The sequence below is a fragment of the Aedes aegypti genome, chromosome 1 (genome assembly GCF_002204515.2).
Source record: "Aedes aegypti strain LVP_AGWG chromosome 1, AaegL5.0 Primary Assembly, whole genome shotgun sequence".
Lineage (NCBI taxonomy): Eukaryota > Metazoa > Arthropoda > Insecta > Diptera > Culicidae > Aedes > Aedes aegypti.
The window spans coordinates 289,111,497-289,131,007 of NC_035107.1; the positions used below are offsets into that span (position 1 = coordinate 289,111,497).

At 41.1% G+C, this 19,511-nt stretch overlaps 1 protein-coding gene across 3 annotated transcripts in view; it reads left to right on the forward strand.

The window, feature by feature from the left end:
• The window catches only part of LOC5565596 (transmembrane protein 132C), a 464,081-nt gene that overhangs the window by 418,252 nt on the left and 26,318 nt on the right, over positions 1-19,511 (forward strand). For all 3 annotated transcript variants that reach the window (XM_021838113.1, XM_021838116.1, XM_021838114.1), the window contains exon 2: positions 14,977-15,841. In XM_021838113.1, coding sequence (XP_021693805.1) covers positions 14,977-15,841 — 865 coding nt within the window. The remainder of the gene's footprint in view (positions 1-14,976; positions 15,842-19,511) is intronic.

Below are 19,511 nucleotides of genomic sequence, written 5' to 3' on the forward strand. Positions count from 1 at the left end.
TAGCTGTAACAGTGGATAAATCATGAGAGTCTGCATGATGTGTGGGGGATCATGATTGTTACAGAGAGTGATAAGTAAAAGATATTCTCAATTTTCTAGGAATTCAACTCCTGGTCCTGGAGAAGAAGTGTTGGACTAAAAGAACCCTTCTAAATGAGTTTTCCCAATATGGTGTTTAGAAAGGATTACCACCTTTGTGGCCAATAAATCCAACCAAGAATCTAAAAGGGGTTAAGTATGATATTAGAACCGTAAAATAATTGATTTGAACATGATTTATTTGAGCTGTTCACAATTTGAACCGTGGTGTCCAAAACTTTAATTCTATATTTAGCATGAATTCTTCACCATTCCGTACAGTTTTGCTTGCACGAAAAAGTCAAATCATTGGCGCCCCGACCCACCCACCGTTCCGTGCATTAATTCTTCATTGTTGGTCGGGGCCACTTCGCCACCGCGCTTGGAACGGCGGGAATTAATGGATATTATGCTTCTTATATTTGCTCGCACCATATTGCGTACGTCATCAAAAACAATAACTTGCGATGTTGTTTTTCCCCGCCGACTCCACCGCCATCCTTCGAAGCAACCCGTTGTTAGCCCGCGCGCTGCTTGCAAGGACTCTTTTTGCACCCCCGTTGACTGAGGCACGCTTTGTCCAAAGGTGGTTATTATGCAACTTTCATATACTTCAAATTATCTTTCACATGAAGTTGCTTTTGATCATAGGACACAAGCTAGTGATAATCGCAAAATATTCTACCTTGGACTTATTTTTTTAAATATTTAATATCCAAAGAAAACCATGAATATTTTACCCTTTTTTGGCTCAAAATCTATAACAAATTGAAAACTTTAATGATGATGATGTAATGCTGATCGTGATGACGGAATTCATGATGATAATGATCACCATTCTAGCGAGATCAAAGTAGGCTGACAAGTGAAAGAAAAATAGTGAGGAGGACCAAAGTATCAGGTATCAGAAGGTCGGCTCCAAAGGCACGTTCCCCACCAGTTGGGAGATTTGTGCCATCGCCATATTTGAGCCTATTTCATCATCTACCCGATGGGAGAGGAAAGGGAAGGGAAAGATGGGAGGAAATAGGAGTGGGGTCCCTTGAAGAGGGAAGCGAAATGAGAGCATGTAGCTCCATACCACAATGGGTTCGAACAGCGCCCTAAAAAGGGCACTGCAAAACGCATGAGCGCAAAGAGAGCCTATAGCTCATAACCACAGCGGGTTAAGAATAACAGAATGTCCTGAAGATTCAGGCTTCTGAATTCAGTTTCACTTAATAAGTGTTTACCAAGTAATTGGAATCGCATTTGCGAAAAAAACTGGACAGTTACATATCAGGTGATACGAAGTTCCATAATCGGAGTCACAACTATCACACACAAATGAGTCAGCACGCTGAATGTTTGCCATGTGATAGTTGAGTCGGCAGTGGCCTGTCAACGCTCTGACCAAGAGACTGCAATTCTGCTTTGACAGATTTGTTAAATACTTTGCCACCCTTGGAGATGGCTCAATAATGTACAATTTTGTTTGACGACATGACTCCGAACTATTCCAATATTGCTTGTGCTGAGTTGCCGCCCAAGAGTTTATCTTAAGCTTCACCCAGCACTTCGAAATTGGAATAGCCGGCTCAGGGCCAATGAAGTCATGCGATGCTCCATCGCGAGCTAGCTCATCAGCCAATTCATTTCCAGCGATGGAAGAATGGCCAGGTACCCATACAAGGTTTACAGAGTTGACTGAATTCAGTTCCTCAATTTGAGTTCGACATGCGATAATAAGCTTCGACCTTAAGTTGGCCGAAGCAAGAGCTTTTATAGCAACCTGACTATCTGAACAGAAGTATATGATTTTACCCATTACGCGTTGTTGAAGTGCTGATTGCACTCCACACAAAAGAGCAAATATTTCCGCCTGAAAAACGTTGCAGTTTCTACCAAGTGAGTAAAATTGATTCAGCCTTAGCTCACGAGAATATACTCCTGCACCAGCTCTACCTTCAAGAAGGGAGCCATCAGTGTAACATACTATATTGTTTGATATACTTCTTTCCAAATAGCCAGACGTCCACTCTTCCCGTGAAGAGAATTGTGTGGTAAATGTCCTGTAAGGAAAGTGACAAGCAATTGTGAGATCACTTGGAGCAAGGACAATTTTGTCCCAATTCACCAAAAGTGGAAACAACGAAGTGTGTGTAGATCTACGATCCACTGGATTTTTCTCCAGTAGATTCAGTACTCATAAACGGTAAGGGCAAGTGCTTCTTGTTTAAGATATATGTGTAGTGGCGCAACGTCGAAAATAGCCTCAAGCGCTGCTGTGGGAGTTGTAGAGAACGCACCAGACATCACCATCAAGCACATCCTTTAGAAATGGCCCAATTTTGATTGGATTGTTCTCACTTCGCCCTTTTGCCACCACACAAGACATCCATATGCCAATATTGGTCGAACAACTGTTGTGTAAATCCATTTGATATATTTGGGTTTGAGGCCCCAAGTTTTACCAAAGGTTCGCCGGCATTGACCGAAGGCCATGCAAGCTTTTTTGACTCTGAAATCAATGTGCGCTGTCCATGAAAGTTTGGAATCTAGGATGACTCCGACATACTTTACTTGATCAGTCACATTAATCTCAAAGACGTAAAGGTCGAATTCCATCGCGCTTTCGTCTTTCCGTAAAAAGAACAATAGATGTTTTATTCGGGTTAACCGAAAGGCCATATTGGCGACACCAACTCTCGACTACCTGAAGAGCACTTTGCATCAGGTCGAATAGGATGCTTATGCACATACCAACTATCAGAGCTAGATAGTCGTCGGCAAATCCATAAGTTGGAAAACCGCAATTATTGAGTTGCCTCAATAGCGTATCTGCTACGAGATTCCACAAAAGTGGTGACAAGACTCCCCCTTGGGGGCATCCGCAAACACTCAATTTTCGAATCGCTGCTTGACGCAATGTCGAGAAGAGATGTCGATTTTTGAGCATTTGATGAATCCAATCGGTAATCATTGTAGGTAGCCCATGGTTTCGTGCGGCTTCCAATATAGCATCGAAAGACACGTTATCAAAGGCACCCTCAATATCCAAGAAAACACCCAAGCAGGATTGCTTCTGAGTGAATGCTTTCTCGATATTGTATACAACTTTGTGTAAAAGAGTCACAGTGGACTTTCCAGATTGGTAGGCATGTTGATTCACATGAAGAGGCATGTTTGCCAAATAAACATCACGGATGTGAAGATCGATAATGCGTTCCAGACATTTCAGAAGAAAAGAGGTCAGACTGATTGGTCTAAAACTCTTCGCTTCTGCATACGACGCACGGAATGTACCCGGTAGCAAAACTGCTTACAAGTAGCTTTTTCAAAACATGTTTGATAAACTCAAATCCTTTTTGGAGCAGAATAGGATAAATCCCATCCGCTCCTGGAGATTTGAAAGGAGCAAAACTATTAAGTGCCCATTGAATCGATTCATTAGTTACCATACTGCGAGCCGAGGCCAGAGACTCGTAACTACATGAAAAGACATTTGGTTCATCCGTAGATGCTATGTCCACACATCCGGGGAAGTGTGTATTGAATAAACATTCTAAAACTTCTTCATCGGAAGAAGTAAAGTCACCATTAGGTAAGGAAACATTTGTACAAAGGTTTTTCCAGCCGAATCGTTCAGCAGAACGGAGAGCCTTCTTGTAAGCCTTGCGAGCCGACTTGAACGACTCTGATCCAGCTGAACGGCGTCTGTTCCAACTCCTTCTACATTGTTTCCTGAGTCTAGTCAGATCGAAATTCCACCATGAGGACTTGTAGTCTTTACAGACCGCAGAGGACATGCTTCTTCAAAAGCTTCCATAATGTAGGATGTTGTAGTATCAACGGCATCATCCAGATCACTTGGATTTTCAATGGACGGAGAATATCCATGAAATTTGGTCGCAATCAATTCAATATAGAGTTCCCAGTTTGTTGACCGGGGATTTCTAAAACGCAAAGTCTGCGCAGTTACATTTGAATGTTCAAAGAAGATGTAGCGATGATCAGATAATGATTCCTTATCTGATACATGCCAATTAGTCAACTCGTGACTGATTCTATTCGAGCAGAGCGTTATGTCTAACACTTCTTCCCTATTAGAAACCATGAAGGTTGGGCGATTGCCTATGTTAAGTAATCCAAGGTCTGTACTACTTAAGTATTCCATCAGACGGAGCCTCTCAAATTGATATCTGAGCTGCCCCAGATGATGTGATGAGCATTGGCATCACTGCCCACAATCAGCGGAAGGCTTTTTGTTACGCAGTGTACGACAACTCGTTTGAAGTCATCCGTTGGGGATGGATCATCATGTGGTAAATATACCGAACAATAGACGTATTTACTGTTGAGGTCACCTACAAAAACATCGATTGTGACAGCTCATACATCTCTGGTAGTTAACTCAGAAATGAGTGTAGCAACAATTGCTTTATTAACGAGCACGCATGCGCGGGGCATGGAGCGCGAGTTTGCCATTTCAAGTTTGCTGAAAGTAGCAAAAACTGGGTCCACTAGGTTACCTAGATAGAAGTTCCCTCTACGAAAGTAGGGTTCTTGAACTAGCGCCACTTGGGCTGCACCATTTTGCATGAGTCTGCAAAGATTGATCGTTGCTGTTCTTTTATGCTGAAGATTGATCTGAGCTAACATAACCGTAGCCACTACCCAAACTAGGCAGGATTAAGCTTTTTGCAATCTCAGCATGAAAAAGACCAGCAACGAAAAAACCAGATCGGTATCTATTTAAAGTCGCCAAAGGCGAAACAGCACATAATACACTGTGTAAAACGCGTAATCCGAATCCATAAAGGTGATAATTTAAATTAAATGTCAACATATTCATAATCCCACCCTTATTAAGCCTCAGGATAGAGACTGAAGAAGGCCCAAGTAGCACACGAAACATCTTCCAAAGAGATGATTTTCAAAAATGGTTTCAATCGCGTATCAATAAAAGCATCTGTAACCTACATGGTTCTAGTTCAGTTGCATATCAATATCAAGGCTCATTAAGTTTCATTTCCGTTCCAATGAACATGCATTTCACTTCTTGTTTGACGTTCAACATTTTTCAAACGACAAGATTTGCTGCAAATGTCCTTTGAAAATAGCAATGAAGTCAAGTTTGTCAAGATGTTTCCAGCAACTTTTCAAACAAACTCTTGAAACTTCTCCCAAAATGCCGGTTTTAATGTTATGTTTCAAATTACTTTCATTTAAAGCATCCGCAACTTGCATTCAATTTTCGTTTCCATACCCACAACTCAAGAAGATTCATCCCAGTTGCGACCAAGTTGCACTAAACTACGTGTATGACAGCTAGAAGTTTGTTTGTTTGAATCGAGTTGCAATATGGTTGAATTGCACCTTACGTATCCTCTAACAACGAAAACATGGTCTAGCAACAGTTTGTTTGTTTGAATGGTGTTTCTCATATGTTGCGCGGAAGTTTTTGCAAAAAGTTTAGATTATTTCAGGCGTGGTCTAATTTCGACAGTAATGAACTTGTATTCCGAAGGATGCAGTAAACTTATAAGCAACAAGCTTTGCTTAATGGGCCATGTGGTCGCTTTTATAGTGCATTGGCGAAGCAATTGTTCGAAGAGCTGGTGGAGTAGTGAGTAGAGGAGAAGTTTGGTGATCTTGAGGTCGAAAGTTTGGTTCTCGTTCATATTTTTATTTTCATTTTTTTTTTCTCTAAGGTATTTTGCCACAAATAAGCAATTTCGATATAACTTAAATATGTTGCAAACAGACTCCACCTCTTGCGCTTTTTGCGTTGCTATTCAGTCCAATTGAAAGTCATATTTTCAACCATTGACAACTTGGATTAGTTTCAAGAGATTATTTTATTCTTCGTTGAAACAAACTGTGCTGCTTGGGGGGCAGCCGATTATCTCGGAGAAACACAAGGTCACCTGCACCATTGCTCCGGGTAGCACAGGAAGGACTCAATACTGTGGAGGGCGCCCTGGTACCCCACAGGCTCCGTTAGCGGTTAGGTTTTATTCAGACCCCCCAAACCATTCATTCCTAGGCACGGTACGCATCACACCATAAATTAGGGGTCACCTGTGAGGTGGACTTTTACCACCGGAACAGGCAGTCCGTAGTGTTAATTCTTAGCCAGTTGAAACAACCGCTACCGACACTACGCGGCTATCTAGGCTGCTCGGGAAAAGGAGGTTAATATTGATGATTAACTCCTGACATGCCCAAGCAGCCCACTAAGTGAAAAAAAATAGTAAGGAGGACCAAAGGTTGAAACCTGGAAAAAAATATCTCTTACTTATTACTCTCTGTAACAATCATGATTCGCAGTACCGTTTTGATTCATATTACGGACAGCTTCAAATTCCGGACACTCTCGTTTGTATGGGAAACATTTCACACGAAATGATTCAGTTTTCGCCATCCAAAAGTTCTCATTTTCGAGGCTCGTTTTATTAGATTTTTTCCATAAATATCATTGCAAATTTATAATGCCCAACTACTTTAGACGTCTCTTAAGCGGTTGAACGATTTCAATTGATGATTTGACTGTTCCATTAATGATTATCATGAGCTGTCCGTAATTCGAATCAAAGCGTCCGGAATATGAGGCAAAAGTGAGGGAGCGTCCGGAATAAGAATCATGAAAAGGCCACACGTTTTGATTTATTTAAAATTATTCAAGTTGCGGACGCGAATTCTTTACCCACCATCCGAAAGTTAAGGGCTTCCGACGCTCGATAACGCTAAAAAATCATACAGAATGATTTATTTTGTATGGTCCAAGCTGGGTTATACCGTTTTGATTCATATTACGGACAGCTTCAAATTCCGAACACTCTACTTTGTATGGGAAACATTTCACGCGAAATGTTTCAATTTTTGCTGTTCAAAAGTTCTCAATTTCAAGGCTCGTTTTAGTAAACTTTTTCCATAAATATCTTTGAAAATTTATAATGCCCAACTACCTTAGATGTCTATTTGGTGGTTTAACGATTTCGATTGCTGATTTGACTGTTCCATTAATGATTATCATGAGCTGTCCGGAATACGATTCAAAGTGTCCGGAATATGAGGCAAAAGTGAGGAATCGTCCGGAATAAGAATCATTAAAAGGCCACACATTTTCATTTATTTAAAATTATTGAAGTTGTGGAAGCGTATTCTTCGCCCACCGTTCGAAAGTAAGGGGCTTCCGACGCTCGATAGCGCTAAGGAATCATACAGAATGATTTGTTTTGTATGCTCTATGCTGGGTTATATTTCCTTGAGTCCTTAAGTGTCCGTAATATGAATCAAAACGGTACTTCACTGAGGCCTTAAGTGTCCGTAATATGAATCAAAACGGTACATCATAAGAGTCTGTTTATCGTCTATTGCTACTGCTTTGATTACATCGTGCATGATAAAACCCATCTAAACAAGCTCCAAACTTGGGGGTTACTATTGCTATAGGATTTTTGTGGATTATTTATCATGTCATTAAAGTAAAACACATACCCCAAATGATAAATAAGAGAGAAAAGTGGGTTTATCATCGCCCTCTCCGTGGGGCTCTCTTGTACAGCCGCTAATTATTGCACTTGTTACAACTTGCGATTCACTGTTGATTATAGACCGATACATATGCGATGTTTTTCTTCGCTTGCTTTAATCGTGCTTTGAAATCGATTGAGAATTAATTCTGCAATGCCTGCCCAAGCATGATCGAATATTTCAACTTGAAAGTATAAATGCATTTTGAAATATATTTAAATGATAAGCATAGACATACGATCATGTACAATTCGAAGTTGCTACTCCGTAATTCATCAGAATAATCGAAATTGTACAAGGAACCAAAAGATGAAATTGAGGAGTAGCATGCCATCTTCAATGTACATTTTCGAGATCTCCAAAAATTGTAAAGTCAAAAAACAGCTCCGGCCATGCCTTTACTGTCATCGGAAAAAGGAAGGATTATGAGTGTAACATTCATTGTTACTAGAGACCGAGATCACTTCTGCTTCTCCATGGTTGTTACAGGCAGGGCTGAGAATGGTAATAGTAATAGGTTTGTAATTTTGTAGTAATTTTGGGTTACCCTTTGCAACGGGTGTTTGCTATTTTCAAGACATTTGGCCTAAAGCAGCCATAGACGTGAGCTTCACTGGCTCGCTGACTGTGATTTGCTTTGTTTGGCTACTGTAGCGTGAATCTCATGACTTTTCCCAACTCTGGTTCATGAAGGAGTTTGTTAATGAGGAGGGTTCAAAAGTTACATGGTCTGAATTCACCTCGGTAAGTGATCTATAAGTTGAAAACGTGACCAGGAGCAAGCAACAAGGTCGAAGGATCAAACAAACATGCAACAAAAATGAAAGGAATAATAGTTCAGAACAATATCGTGAAAGGTATTGTATTTTATGAAATATGAAGAGGTAATTGGATGGCCTTCTTGCAGGCTTAGTAGGACCCAAATGATTTATGTAAATATTGCAAATGCTATTTCAATTGCAAATGAAAACATTGAAAAAAGAAAACTTGAAGGATTCAAGACGTTTTTAGATTGTGTCCAGTATTGGAGGTAACCTTTCAAGATTGGCCCATTTTGTGCTCAAATAACTTCAATGCCAAATTCGAATTTATATTTAAAAATTTGCTTCCGGTACTGCGGGATCTTACCCTACTTTAAAAATGCTTGTGTGCCAAATAAAGCTTGTTTGAAAGGAAGATTTAAATTGAAAAGATAAAAACATTAAACATTTAAAATAAATTCCTTTCAACAACGAATAAACAACAATCATTGACAACACAGCAATATGGAAATTTAAACAAGTAAATTATGGATCACTTTTGAAGAAACAGGAATCAATTAATGCACATTCTATCTCCTGTTATTTTATTATTTTATTTGTATAATTAATATATTAATTAAAAAAAAACATGTATCACAGTCAGTCTATTTTGCTCGAAGTAAGAGGGAGCATGGAGAAGAAAGCGATGAATACTAGATGGATAGGTACCGTAAGGGAACGGCTTTTGCTTTCTTCTCCATGCTCCCTCTTACTTCGAGCAAAGTAGACCGATATGCCGATAAATAAATTCAAAATATAATTATCACGGTCGATACGTTTGTATGTAAAACAACCTTCAATTTTATTCAAAATAAGGAAAAGGAAGATTTGCAGCCATGTGAATTGCAAATTATTCAGTATAAGTCTGGCGCTTTGGTTCAGTGTACCACTTATCCATGCTTTCCAACGCAATGGATATTTGAAAAATAGAAAACCGAGCGCAGCGCGATCAGTGAACAGAATACAAACATCAGTTTCGCCACTCGATGGCCAGTGAGAGAAACTGAATGCTCGAAAGATTGCTGTCTGTACTTTTGGCCGCTGACACCAACCGTAAGCAATTAAGAACGATGGAAATAGTCGTCACTAAAGGTTTTAAGATCAAAATGAAATACGTATGACTATGATTAACGTTGCAGGCAGAATGATGATTTATTAAAAACTAAAATACATGGCTTACTATGATAACATCCCCATCTAAACCTTGAATTTAATTAACTCCTAAACTCATTGCAAAACGTCTACCAGGAACGGGTTTGGTGAGAATGTCCGCCTCCTGAAGCTCGGATTTGATGTAATGTAACGAGATCGCATTTTTCTAGAGTTGCTCTGTTATAAAGTGGTGCCTCAAGTCGATATGTTTAATTCGAGGCGAATATTCTTTCTCCTTTTGTGCTTTGGTTGTTACAGAAGATAGATACCGTGAGATCTATTTGGAACATCTCGCCGAGGAATCCACGCCACCAAATGTTGGTCCATGGGCGTTGACACAGTTATGCATTCAGTCATGTTGAATCACTCCAGTAGTCTGTCCACGTAGCGCTCTTGATCTAGCATAAAAGGTTCTAAGATCGAATTGAAACACGTCTGATTATGATTAACGTTACAGACAGAAGTATGGTTTATTCAAATGAAAATTCTTGGCTTACTATGATAACATTTACTTTACTGTTTTCTACTATTTCCTAAAAAATACCAAGATTTTTTATACATTCATTTTATTTTGAAAAAGGCCATCGTAAAATTGCCCCTAGCATACTTAAACCTCACTATAACTATTATTGGACACACATTACCACTTGATCAGACACCCTACTTCTGTTATAGCTTTCTAAGTTTCAGAAAGCTTCAAAGTTTTATAATTTAGGACCAGCCTGTTTTATGTTGACGATGTTTATCATCATTGCCCTGCGCCGACCCTGTGATTCGTATGTATGTTGTTTGTTGTTCATATGTTGATTAGTAATAAACCGACCGCCGCGACGAGCAAACGCACTTTGTGTCTTGTTTTATTTCACCGTTCGCGTACCGAAATTCCCCCGGTAGTTTTTGTCGGTACCACTGTGTATCTGGTGGCTTATTGCTCACCTGGGTTAATATCTTCCTGAAATTTTGTTTTAGGATTTAAAAAGAGCCTGGTGAAATATTTGTTGTTTTCCATTTATAAGATACTATGCCCAAGAAACCAAATAGTACTTAAATTCGCCCTGCGTGCTATTTTAGTGCTGTCATACAACTGACATGTCCTATATTAGCCATATAATAGCTTTATAAGGCTAAAAAGGCGTATTAGTGGATTCTACCCCATTACCCCGAACGTCATTAACCCGAACGTCACTACCCCGAATTTCAAAACCCCGAACGACCCATCACCCCCAATAACAATACCCCGAATTCGAATATCATGGGGAAATGTCATCAATATCATCATGTCAAGATAATTTTAAATTCGAGGAAATAGCATTCCGGGTGATGGAATTCGGGGTAACGTAATTCCTAGGAGGAGGACAGCTTTGCTCTGAGCAGGCTATACGCATCAAGCAGATTTGAGGTAGGGGAAGACGGGGTAAGACCGCCCGCCTAAGCAATTTAATTCACATGTCAAAATCAAGAATCAATGAATCCTTTTTCGATGCAGCATGTCTTTTTTTGAAGCCTTGGGCATGATCAAAACATATCACAGGCTTTGTATTTGTAAAAATTTATTTATTTCTTGAAGCTTGAAAAAGTGATTTCTTATCACGATTATTTTTAGCGACGGGGTAAAACCGACCACCCACGGGATAAAAGCAATCACCTCGATTTTCGTTCACAATTTTGCGAAAAATTATATCAGTTCCCTGTTATTTTAAAAAGTATATTGTTTTATTAATTCAACATTGATTGAAGTGGATATCGAATCATTTTTAGAGTTAATCAATTCAAAAAACTTAGATATATACTTATCATTACCTTAAGACACCCATATTTTTGAAAAATATGCGAATTTAGTTTGTATTTTTAACAAAATTGATTTTATTTAACTTGAATTGTAATGTACAACGTAGTTACAACTTTTAAAATGGTTTAGACATTATATTTGGTATAAATTAGGGGTGGCGGTCTTACCCCATCAACAGTGGTCGGTTTTTGCGCAATTTTCATAAGTAGAGCCTTATTTCAAAGCTAAAAATTTACAATTCATATTTCACTTCACTGAAGCATATTTCACATTTATGTTGAAGCATGGATGGTTAATTTGTTATGTTTTGACAAAAAAATCCCTTCCGAAACCCTTAAGTGAGCATCTGTTAAAATTAGATCAAATTCAGTATCTACAAGCAAAAACTTTGTTTTTGACATTTGTTATGAAGAAAAATATGTTGGTATCACCCTGAATGCTTTGAAATGTCAAAAATCTTGTGTTTATGCAAAGTGCTTGGTGAACTTTCAAGAAAATCGCCCTTTTCATGCCAAACTGAAGGTGGTCTGTCTTACCCCGGCGGGCGCTCTTACCCCGTCTTCCCCTACTCACATTTGCTCAGCTAGCAAATCTAAGTGATCAATGTATGAAAAACATTCCTATTATCAAATATGCTACGACTTTGAATCTGATTTCAACAAATGTCGTGTAGAGATGTTTTTTGTCATTTGATAAACGCTGCTCATATCGATGATTGTTTTGAATAAAGCGCTATTTCGTTTTATCGTATTGTTAAAAGCTTCGAAAGATACGAGATCATTAGTTCTGAAGTGACTTGTATATTTGCCCCAATTTTTTTTTCAGCTGTATAAACAAATCTACTGCAAGGCATTTGTTTTTCTATTGATACTTCAAGATGAACGTTACAATTCTAGGAAAGTGCTTCAGTAGATGGTTCAATGGCGAAATCATCACGACAATTGAACAGAATCGTAGCATCATTCCCCAACTTCTGTCTGGGAAAATCCTAATTAAAATAATTAGAGTTGAAGCTTCGTGAGCTCCACTTACACTAGCCCAAATAATAAAATAATAAAATTATGGTTGCTATGCTTATAAGCAGCCGAGCAAATCGAGTTACTCAGAGTTGCTCAAAAGCAACTCGTGATCTAGCTCAAGATCAGTAGGCTGTCCCACCCCTAGTGTAATTCTGGGTGATAGCATTCGGGGAAATGGCATTCGGGGTAATGGGGTAGAATCGTATTAGTGGGCTAGTGGTTACTTGGGTGGATATCTAAACACTTCATAAGACAATTTCTTAAAAAGGTAGAATATTTTGCTGTTTTACTAACTTGCTTCACATGATCCTGTGAAAGAAAATCAAAGTTGCATATAAATCCCCTTCGGACAAAGCGCGTGGCGCAGTGCAAATTTGGCGATGTTTTGCCCTGAGGGAAACACATTTTGCGGTTTGCCACTCCGTCGCGTCGTCGTCGCCGCTTGAGAACAAAATCCTGCGAAGCATGGCGACACCAATTGGCAGCATCCAATTTCTGAGGCGCCATCATACTGTGCGCATCTTGGTGGCTTTTCAGTGGCTTCCTGCTGTGGAAAGCCAACAAATGAACCTGCTGGTTAATTACCAACCTACCTACCTACGCAGGAGCTGTGGGAAAGCCGAAGTGGTAGACCTTTAGGAACGCGATGTCACGCCGCAGTGGCTGGTCACGCAAGTTGAAGGCCACAAGGCGATCAATAAACGGATGGTGAACTTCAATTGAATGACCTTATGCTTAAGGAAGCGTACTCTGGATAAAATGGTTTTTATTCCATTTCAAGTCGGTTTTAAATATTCTGCAATTATTTCTCCGTTAACATTTACGCAACAAGTAGCAAACGATGCCGATGGAACTTATAGAATTTGAACGTTACTATAAAACTAATGACGTCTTTCTTCTGAAAACCTGCGAATCTCTATTACATACCTTTTAAAAAGCTTAAGAATGCCAAGGGTACCCCAGAAAATACTTTTGTATATGAAATACACCTCCAGAAATCCTTTGAAAATCTCGAAAACCGCTTGAGTGCCTGTGACTGCATTTCAGTTGAATCTGTTATTATCAGCCTCATTCAAATGTTTAACATAATACTGCTTCCACCATGCAATGTGAAAGCTTTAGCCACTGATGGTATTCACGTTTATTGTCCATGTAAATTGCAACTGGGAGGTAATTGGTAATTGGTAAAAAATGATGTGAGGCACAAACCAAACCTATAAAAATTCAAAGGTAATTCCTTGACCATAACAAAACCAATGTCAATGCCATTGCAAAGTCATTGTCCATCCATTCTAAGCCAATCGTAAATCTTACCAGAGCTTCTTCAAAACCATTCAAAGATGTTATGTAGGCACTTTAAAGTTTCATAATACCATTTTGGTCTTTACAGAACCATATCTTCAATCGATTTCATAGCCAATTCAGAACAAGATTTGAAAAGAGAAATCATTTTATCTTTTTGGGTAATAAACTTTTTACAACTAATAGGAACGTCTGAATAAAAACGCTTGGTCATGTACTTTTATAAAATACAATAAGCACCTTTGACTCATCACTACATGAACTGGGACACTGTGCAGAGTTCAGTGCCATTACGACTCCGCCTGCCATGTACCATTTTTTCCCCTCAATCGTGCGTGCGTGCATCTGTGCTCAGCTCATGTACGGTTAAGATTGGTATCTCTTTCAAAGCATGTGGGAAGCAGCGACATACCAGTGCATGGGATCAACACCACCAACGCACGCCATGACTTCGGGCGGCAGATTCATCATCCAATTGCAATGTGCGAAAAGAATTCCGAGCATCTCCGTTCGAGGTTGGCGGTCTCGAATTTGGGTGCATTTTTCTTTTCCTGCGGACTTTGATTTTGGCTTTGAGCTCATATTGTGCGGCGCCTCTCGTGCAGATGATGATGTCGGGCGACACACCAACAGTAGTTTCTTTCATTCTGCTCGGGGTAAAAGATCAGCGGAAATGAGCTCGATTTGTGTTTGAAAATAAGCAAAGAGCTCGTTGATTGGCAATTGCGTGTGACTGGGTGAGATGCATGGGTGTAGCCCAAAAGGGCAAGAGGGGCGCTTAATAGGTGTAGCCCTGACAAACTTTCCATGTAATCCTTGTATGACCTTAGACGGTCGTTGAACTCAAAACCGGACAGAATATTTTGTCGTGAGCCTATATTGGCATAACATTTGTTTATAAACCTTCTGAAGATCACTAGTTACGCATGTAGATTTGAAGACCTAATTTCAAAAGAATTCTAGGATAATCTTTTAAAACAGAAATTCTGACTACGCCCATTGTGAGATGCATTTTCGTTCCCCTGGAATCTCGTGTTACTTCCTCCGGCGATGATTCTCTCTTATCAGCGGCCCGTAATTAGTAAACAGACAATAAAGCGCCTGAAGTGCGCTCTCAACAAGAACAAGTCGCGAGGGAAGTGAAATTAAAAATAAACATCCAGAAACTGAATCTTGCTGATGGGCTCATTCCACGTTGCGATAAGATAATGAGCTGTGTCGCATGACTTGACATCAATTTAACTCGCACTTGCACTGATAACTCCGAATCGTATATCTAGCTAATGATATTCTATATCTTTTCTCCGTCCCATCACAGGCACGGCGTACGCAGTGGAAGTCCATTTCGAGACGCCAGACAGTGGCTTCTTCCTCAAGCATTCCCCGCGCCAAAGTTCGGTGGCGGCGAACACGAACAAAGGGCGGCTAGGCTCCGATTCCGTCTTATCGATAGACAGGTTCACGGTAGTTCAAACCAGTCAACCGGTGTCGATTCGTGCCAGCTATGGCCCGTTTTCCACCAAACAAACCGTCCCAGCGAGGTACATCGTTCCGGATGTTCTGGAGTCCTCGTCGGACTCCACGCAGAACACCACAGCAGCGTTGATGGATCTGCAGCAGTCGAATCTACACCTGGACATCTCGGCACATCTCGTCAAGAATAGCATACCACGTGATTCGCCTGTCCTAAGGGTACTCTTTCACGCCGGAGCAGACCCCGGTGGACACCTCCAGCGACAGAAGATCTGCGTCCTACTGCATGCGTCGATAGGCAACAAGACACCCCTAAAAGGGCGTTGCATGCCCGAAGGTGAAGATGGAGTCTGCGTGGCCGAAGTAGTGATCCCCTCGAACTGGTGGCCTCCTCTGCCACCGCCAGAAAAGGACGGACGTCCGGCAGCCATCCAGAAGACACCGCAACGCTTGGTCCAGGTGTCGTACAGTGTGTTTGAACCACCGGCGAGAAGTCCGGAACTGTGCGAACCCAAGGTCCAGATCCAACCGCTGACTCCGTTCGCCAAGGTGCCGCTGGTGCAATCACTGATGCCGTACAAGGAACTCCGCGCCGACGAAACGCTCACGATGATGGTCCCGCAGCAACCGCTGTATCCGTTGTCGAAAATCCACGTTCCGGTGTTCCTGCATCCGGAACCGGGACAGAACGTTGCCGTGTTCATTGTGAGGTTAGTATGTGGTCAAAGTCAATACAATTTGAAGCTATGCTGTCCCAAGATTCCAAATTCTTTAGAGAATTTATTTCATGATCATTCCAAGTTCAAGTCCAAGTCCTCCTTAAAGGAATTTGCTCAGAACCCTGAAAAGGATTCACTCAGAGTCCTGAGCCAGATAAGCTCAGAATCCTGAACAGGATTTGCTGAGAATGCTGAACAGGTTTCATTCAGAATCCTGAGCCAGATAAGCTCAGAACCCAGGATAAGCAAGATTTTTTTTTTGAATTCGCTCAGAATCCAGAGCCAAATAACCTCAGAATCCTGAGCAAGATTTGCTCAGAAACCTGAGCAGGGTTCACTCAGAATCCTGAACTGGATTCACTCAGAATCTTGAGCAGCATTCGCTCAGAATCCTGAGCAGGATTCGCTCAGAACCCTGAGCAAAATAAGCTCAGCAACCTGAGCCAAATAAGTTCAGAAACCTGAGCAAGTTTCGATCAGAATCCTCAGCAGGATTCGCTCAGAATCCTGAGCAGAATTCGCTAAGAAACCTGAGCAGAATTTGCTCTGAATCTTGAGCAGAATTCGCTCAGAACCTTGAGCAGAATTTGCTCAGAATCCTGAGCATGATTTGCAAAGAATGCTGAGCAGTATTCACTCAGAATACTGAGCCAGATAAGCTCAAAATCCTGAACAGGATTTGTTCAGAATCCTGAGCAGGATGTGCTCAGAATCCTGAGCAGGATTTGCTCAGAATCCTGAACTGGATTCACTCAGAATCTTGAGCAGCATTCGCTCAGAATTCTGAGCAGGATTCGCTCAGAACCCTGAGCAAAATAAGCTCAGCAACCTGAGCCAAATAAGCTCAGAAACCTGAGCAAGTTTCGATTAGAATCCTGAGCAGGGTTTGTTCAGAATCTTGGGCAGAATTAGCTCAGAATCTTGAGCAGGATTTGTTCTGAATCCTGAGCAGGATTCACTCAGAATCCTGAGCAAGATAAGCTCAGAATCCTAAGCAAGATTTGCTCAGAATCCTGAGCAAGATTTACTCAGAATCCTGAGCAGGATTCGGTCAGAATAATGATCAGGATTCGTTCAGACACTTGAGCAGAATTTATTCAGAATCCTGAGTAGGATTCGTTCAGAATCCTGAATCTTATAAGCGCAGAATCCTGAGAGGATTTGCTTAAAATCTTGAGCCAGATAAGCTCAGAATCCTGCGCAAGATTTGCTCTGAATCCTGAGCAAAATTTGCTCAGAATCCTGAACAAAATTTGTTCTGAATCCTGAGCAGGATTCACTCAGAATACTGAGCCAGATAAGCTCAGAATCCTGAGCATGATTTGTTCAGAATCCTGAGCAGGATTCGCTCAAAACTTGAGCAGAATTCGCTCCGAATCCTGAGCAGGATTTGTTTAGAATCCGTAGCAGGATTCGCTCAAATTCCTGAGCAGAATTCACTCAGAATCCTGAGCAGGATTCTTTCAGAATCCAGAGCCAGATAAGCTCAGAATCTTGAGCAAGATTCACTCAGAATCATGAGCAAGATATGCTCAAAACCCTGAGCACGATTCGCTCAGAGTCATGAGCAGGATTCGCTCAGAGCAAAAAGCAGGATTTTTTCAGAATCCTGAGCAGAATTCGTTCAGAATCCTGAGCAGGATTCGGTCAGAATCCTGAATCTTATAAGCGCAGAATCCTGAGAGAATTTGCTTAGAATCTTGAGCCAGATAAGCTCAGAATCCTGCGCAAGATTTGCTCTGAATCCTGAGCAAAATTTGCTCAGAATCCTGAACAAAATTTGTTCTGAATCCTGAGCAGGATTCACTCAGAATACTGAGCCAGATAAGCTCAGAATCCTGAGCAAGATTTGTTCAGAATCCTGAGCAGGATTCGCTCAAAACTTGAGCAGAATTCGCTCCGAATCCTGAGCAGGATTTGTTTAGAATCCGTAGCAGGATTCGCTCAAATTCCTGAGCAGGATTCACTCAGAATCCTGAGCAGGATTCACTCAGAATCCTGAGCAGGATTCTTTCAGAATCCAGAGCCAGATAAGCTCAGAATCTTGAGCAAGATTCACTCAGAATCATGAGCAAGATATGCTCAAAACCCTGAGCACGATTCGCTCAGAGTCATGAGCAGGATTCGCTCAGAGCAATAAGCAGGATTTTTTCAGAATCCTGAGCAGAATTCGCTCAGAGTCCTGAGCAGAATTCGCTCAGAGTCCTGAGCAGAATTCGCTCAGAGTCCTGAGCAGGATTTGCTCAGAATCTTGAGTAGCATTCGCTCAGAATCCTGAGCAAGATATGGTCAGAATCATAAGCAGGATTTGTTCAGAATCCTGAGCAGGACTCACTCAGAATCCTGAACCTTATAAGCGCAGAATCCTGAGCATGTTTTGCTCAGAATCCTGAGCCAGATAAGCTCAGAATCCTGAGCAAAATTTGCTCAGAATCCTGAACAAGATTGGTTTAGAATCCTGAGCAGGATTCACTCAGAATCCTAAGCCAGATAAGCTCAGAATCTTGAGCAGGATTTGCTAAGAATGCTGAGCAGGATTCACTCAGAATCCTCAGCAAGATTTGCTCAGAATCCTAAGCAGGATTCGCTCGAAACTTGAGCAGAATTCGCTCAGAATCCTGAGCAGAATTCGCTCAGAATCCTGAACAGGATTTGCTCAAAATCCTGAGCAAGATTTAATCAGAATCTTGAGCAGGATTCACTCAGAATCCTGAGCAGGATTTACTCAGAATAATGAGCAGGACTCACTCAGAATCCTGAACCAGATAAGCTCAGAATCCTAAGCAGGATTTGCTTAGAATCCTGAGCAAGATTTGTTCAGAATCCGGAGCAGGATTCACTCAGAATCCAGAGCCAGATAAGCTCAGAATCTTGAGCAAGATTCGCTCAGAATCCTAAGCAAGATATGCTCAAAATCCTCAGCAAGATTTGCTCAGAATCCTAAGCAGGATTCGCTCGAAACTTGAACAGAATTTGCTCAGAATCCTGAGCAGAATTCACTCAGAATCCTGAGCAGGATTTGCTCAAAATCCTGAGCAGGATTTGCTCAAAATCCTGAGCAGGATTTACTCAGAATCCTGAGCAGGATTCACTCAGAATCCTGAGCAGGATTTATTCAGAACAATGAGCAGGACTCACTCAGAATCCTGAACCAGATAAGCTCAGAATCCTGAGCAAGATTTGCTCAGAATCCTGAACAAGATTTGTTTAGAATGCTAACCAGGATTCACTCAGAATCCTAAACCAGATAAGCTCAGAATCTTGAGCAGGATTTGCATAGAATGCTGAGCAGGATTCACTCAGATCCTGAGCCAGATAAGCTCAGCATCCTCAGCAAGATTTGCTCAGAATCCTCAGCAAGATTTGCTAAGAATCCTCAGCAAGATATGCTCAGAATCCTAAGCAGGATTCACTCAAAACTTGAGCAGAATTCGCTCAGAATCCTGAGCAGGATTCGCTCAGAATCCTGAGCAGGATTCGCTCAGAATCCTGAGCAGGATTCGTTCAGAATCCTGAGCAGGATTCGCTCAGAATCCTGAGCAGGATTCGCTCAGAATCCTGAGCATGATTCGCTCAAAATCCTGAGCAGGATTTACTCATAATCTTGAGCAGGATTCACTCAGAATCCTGAGCAGGATTTACTCAGAATAATGAGCAGAAT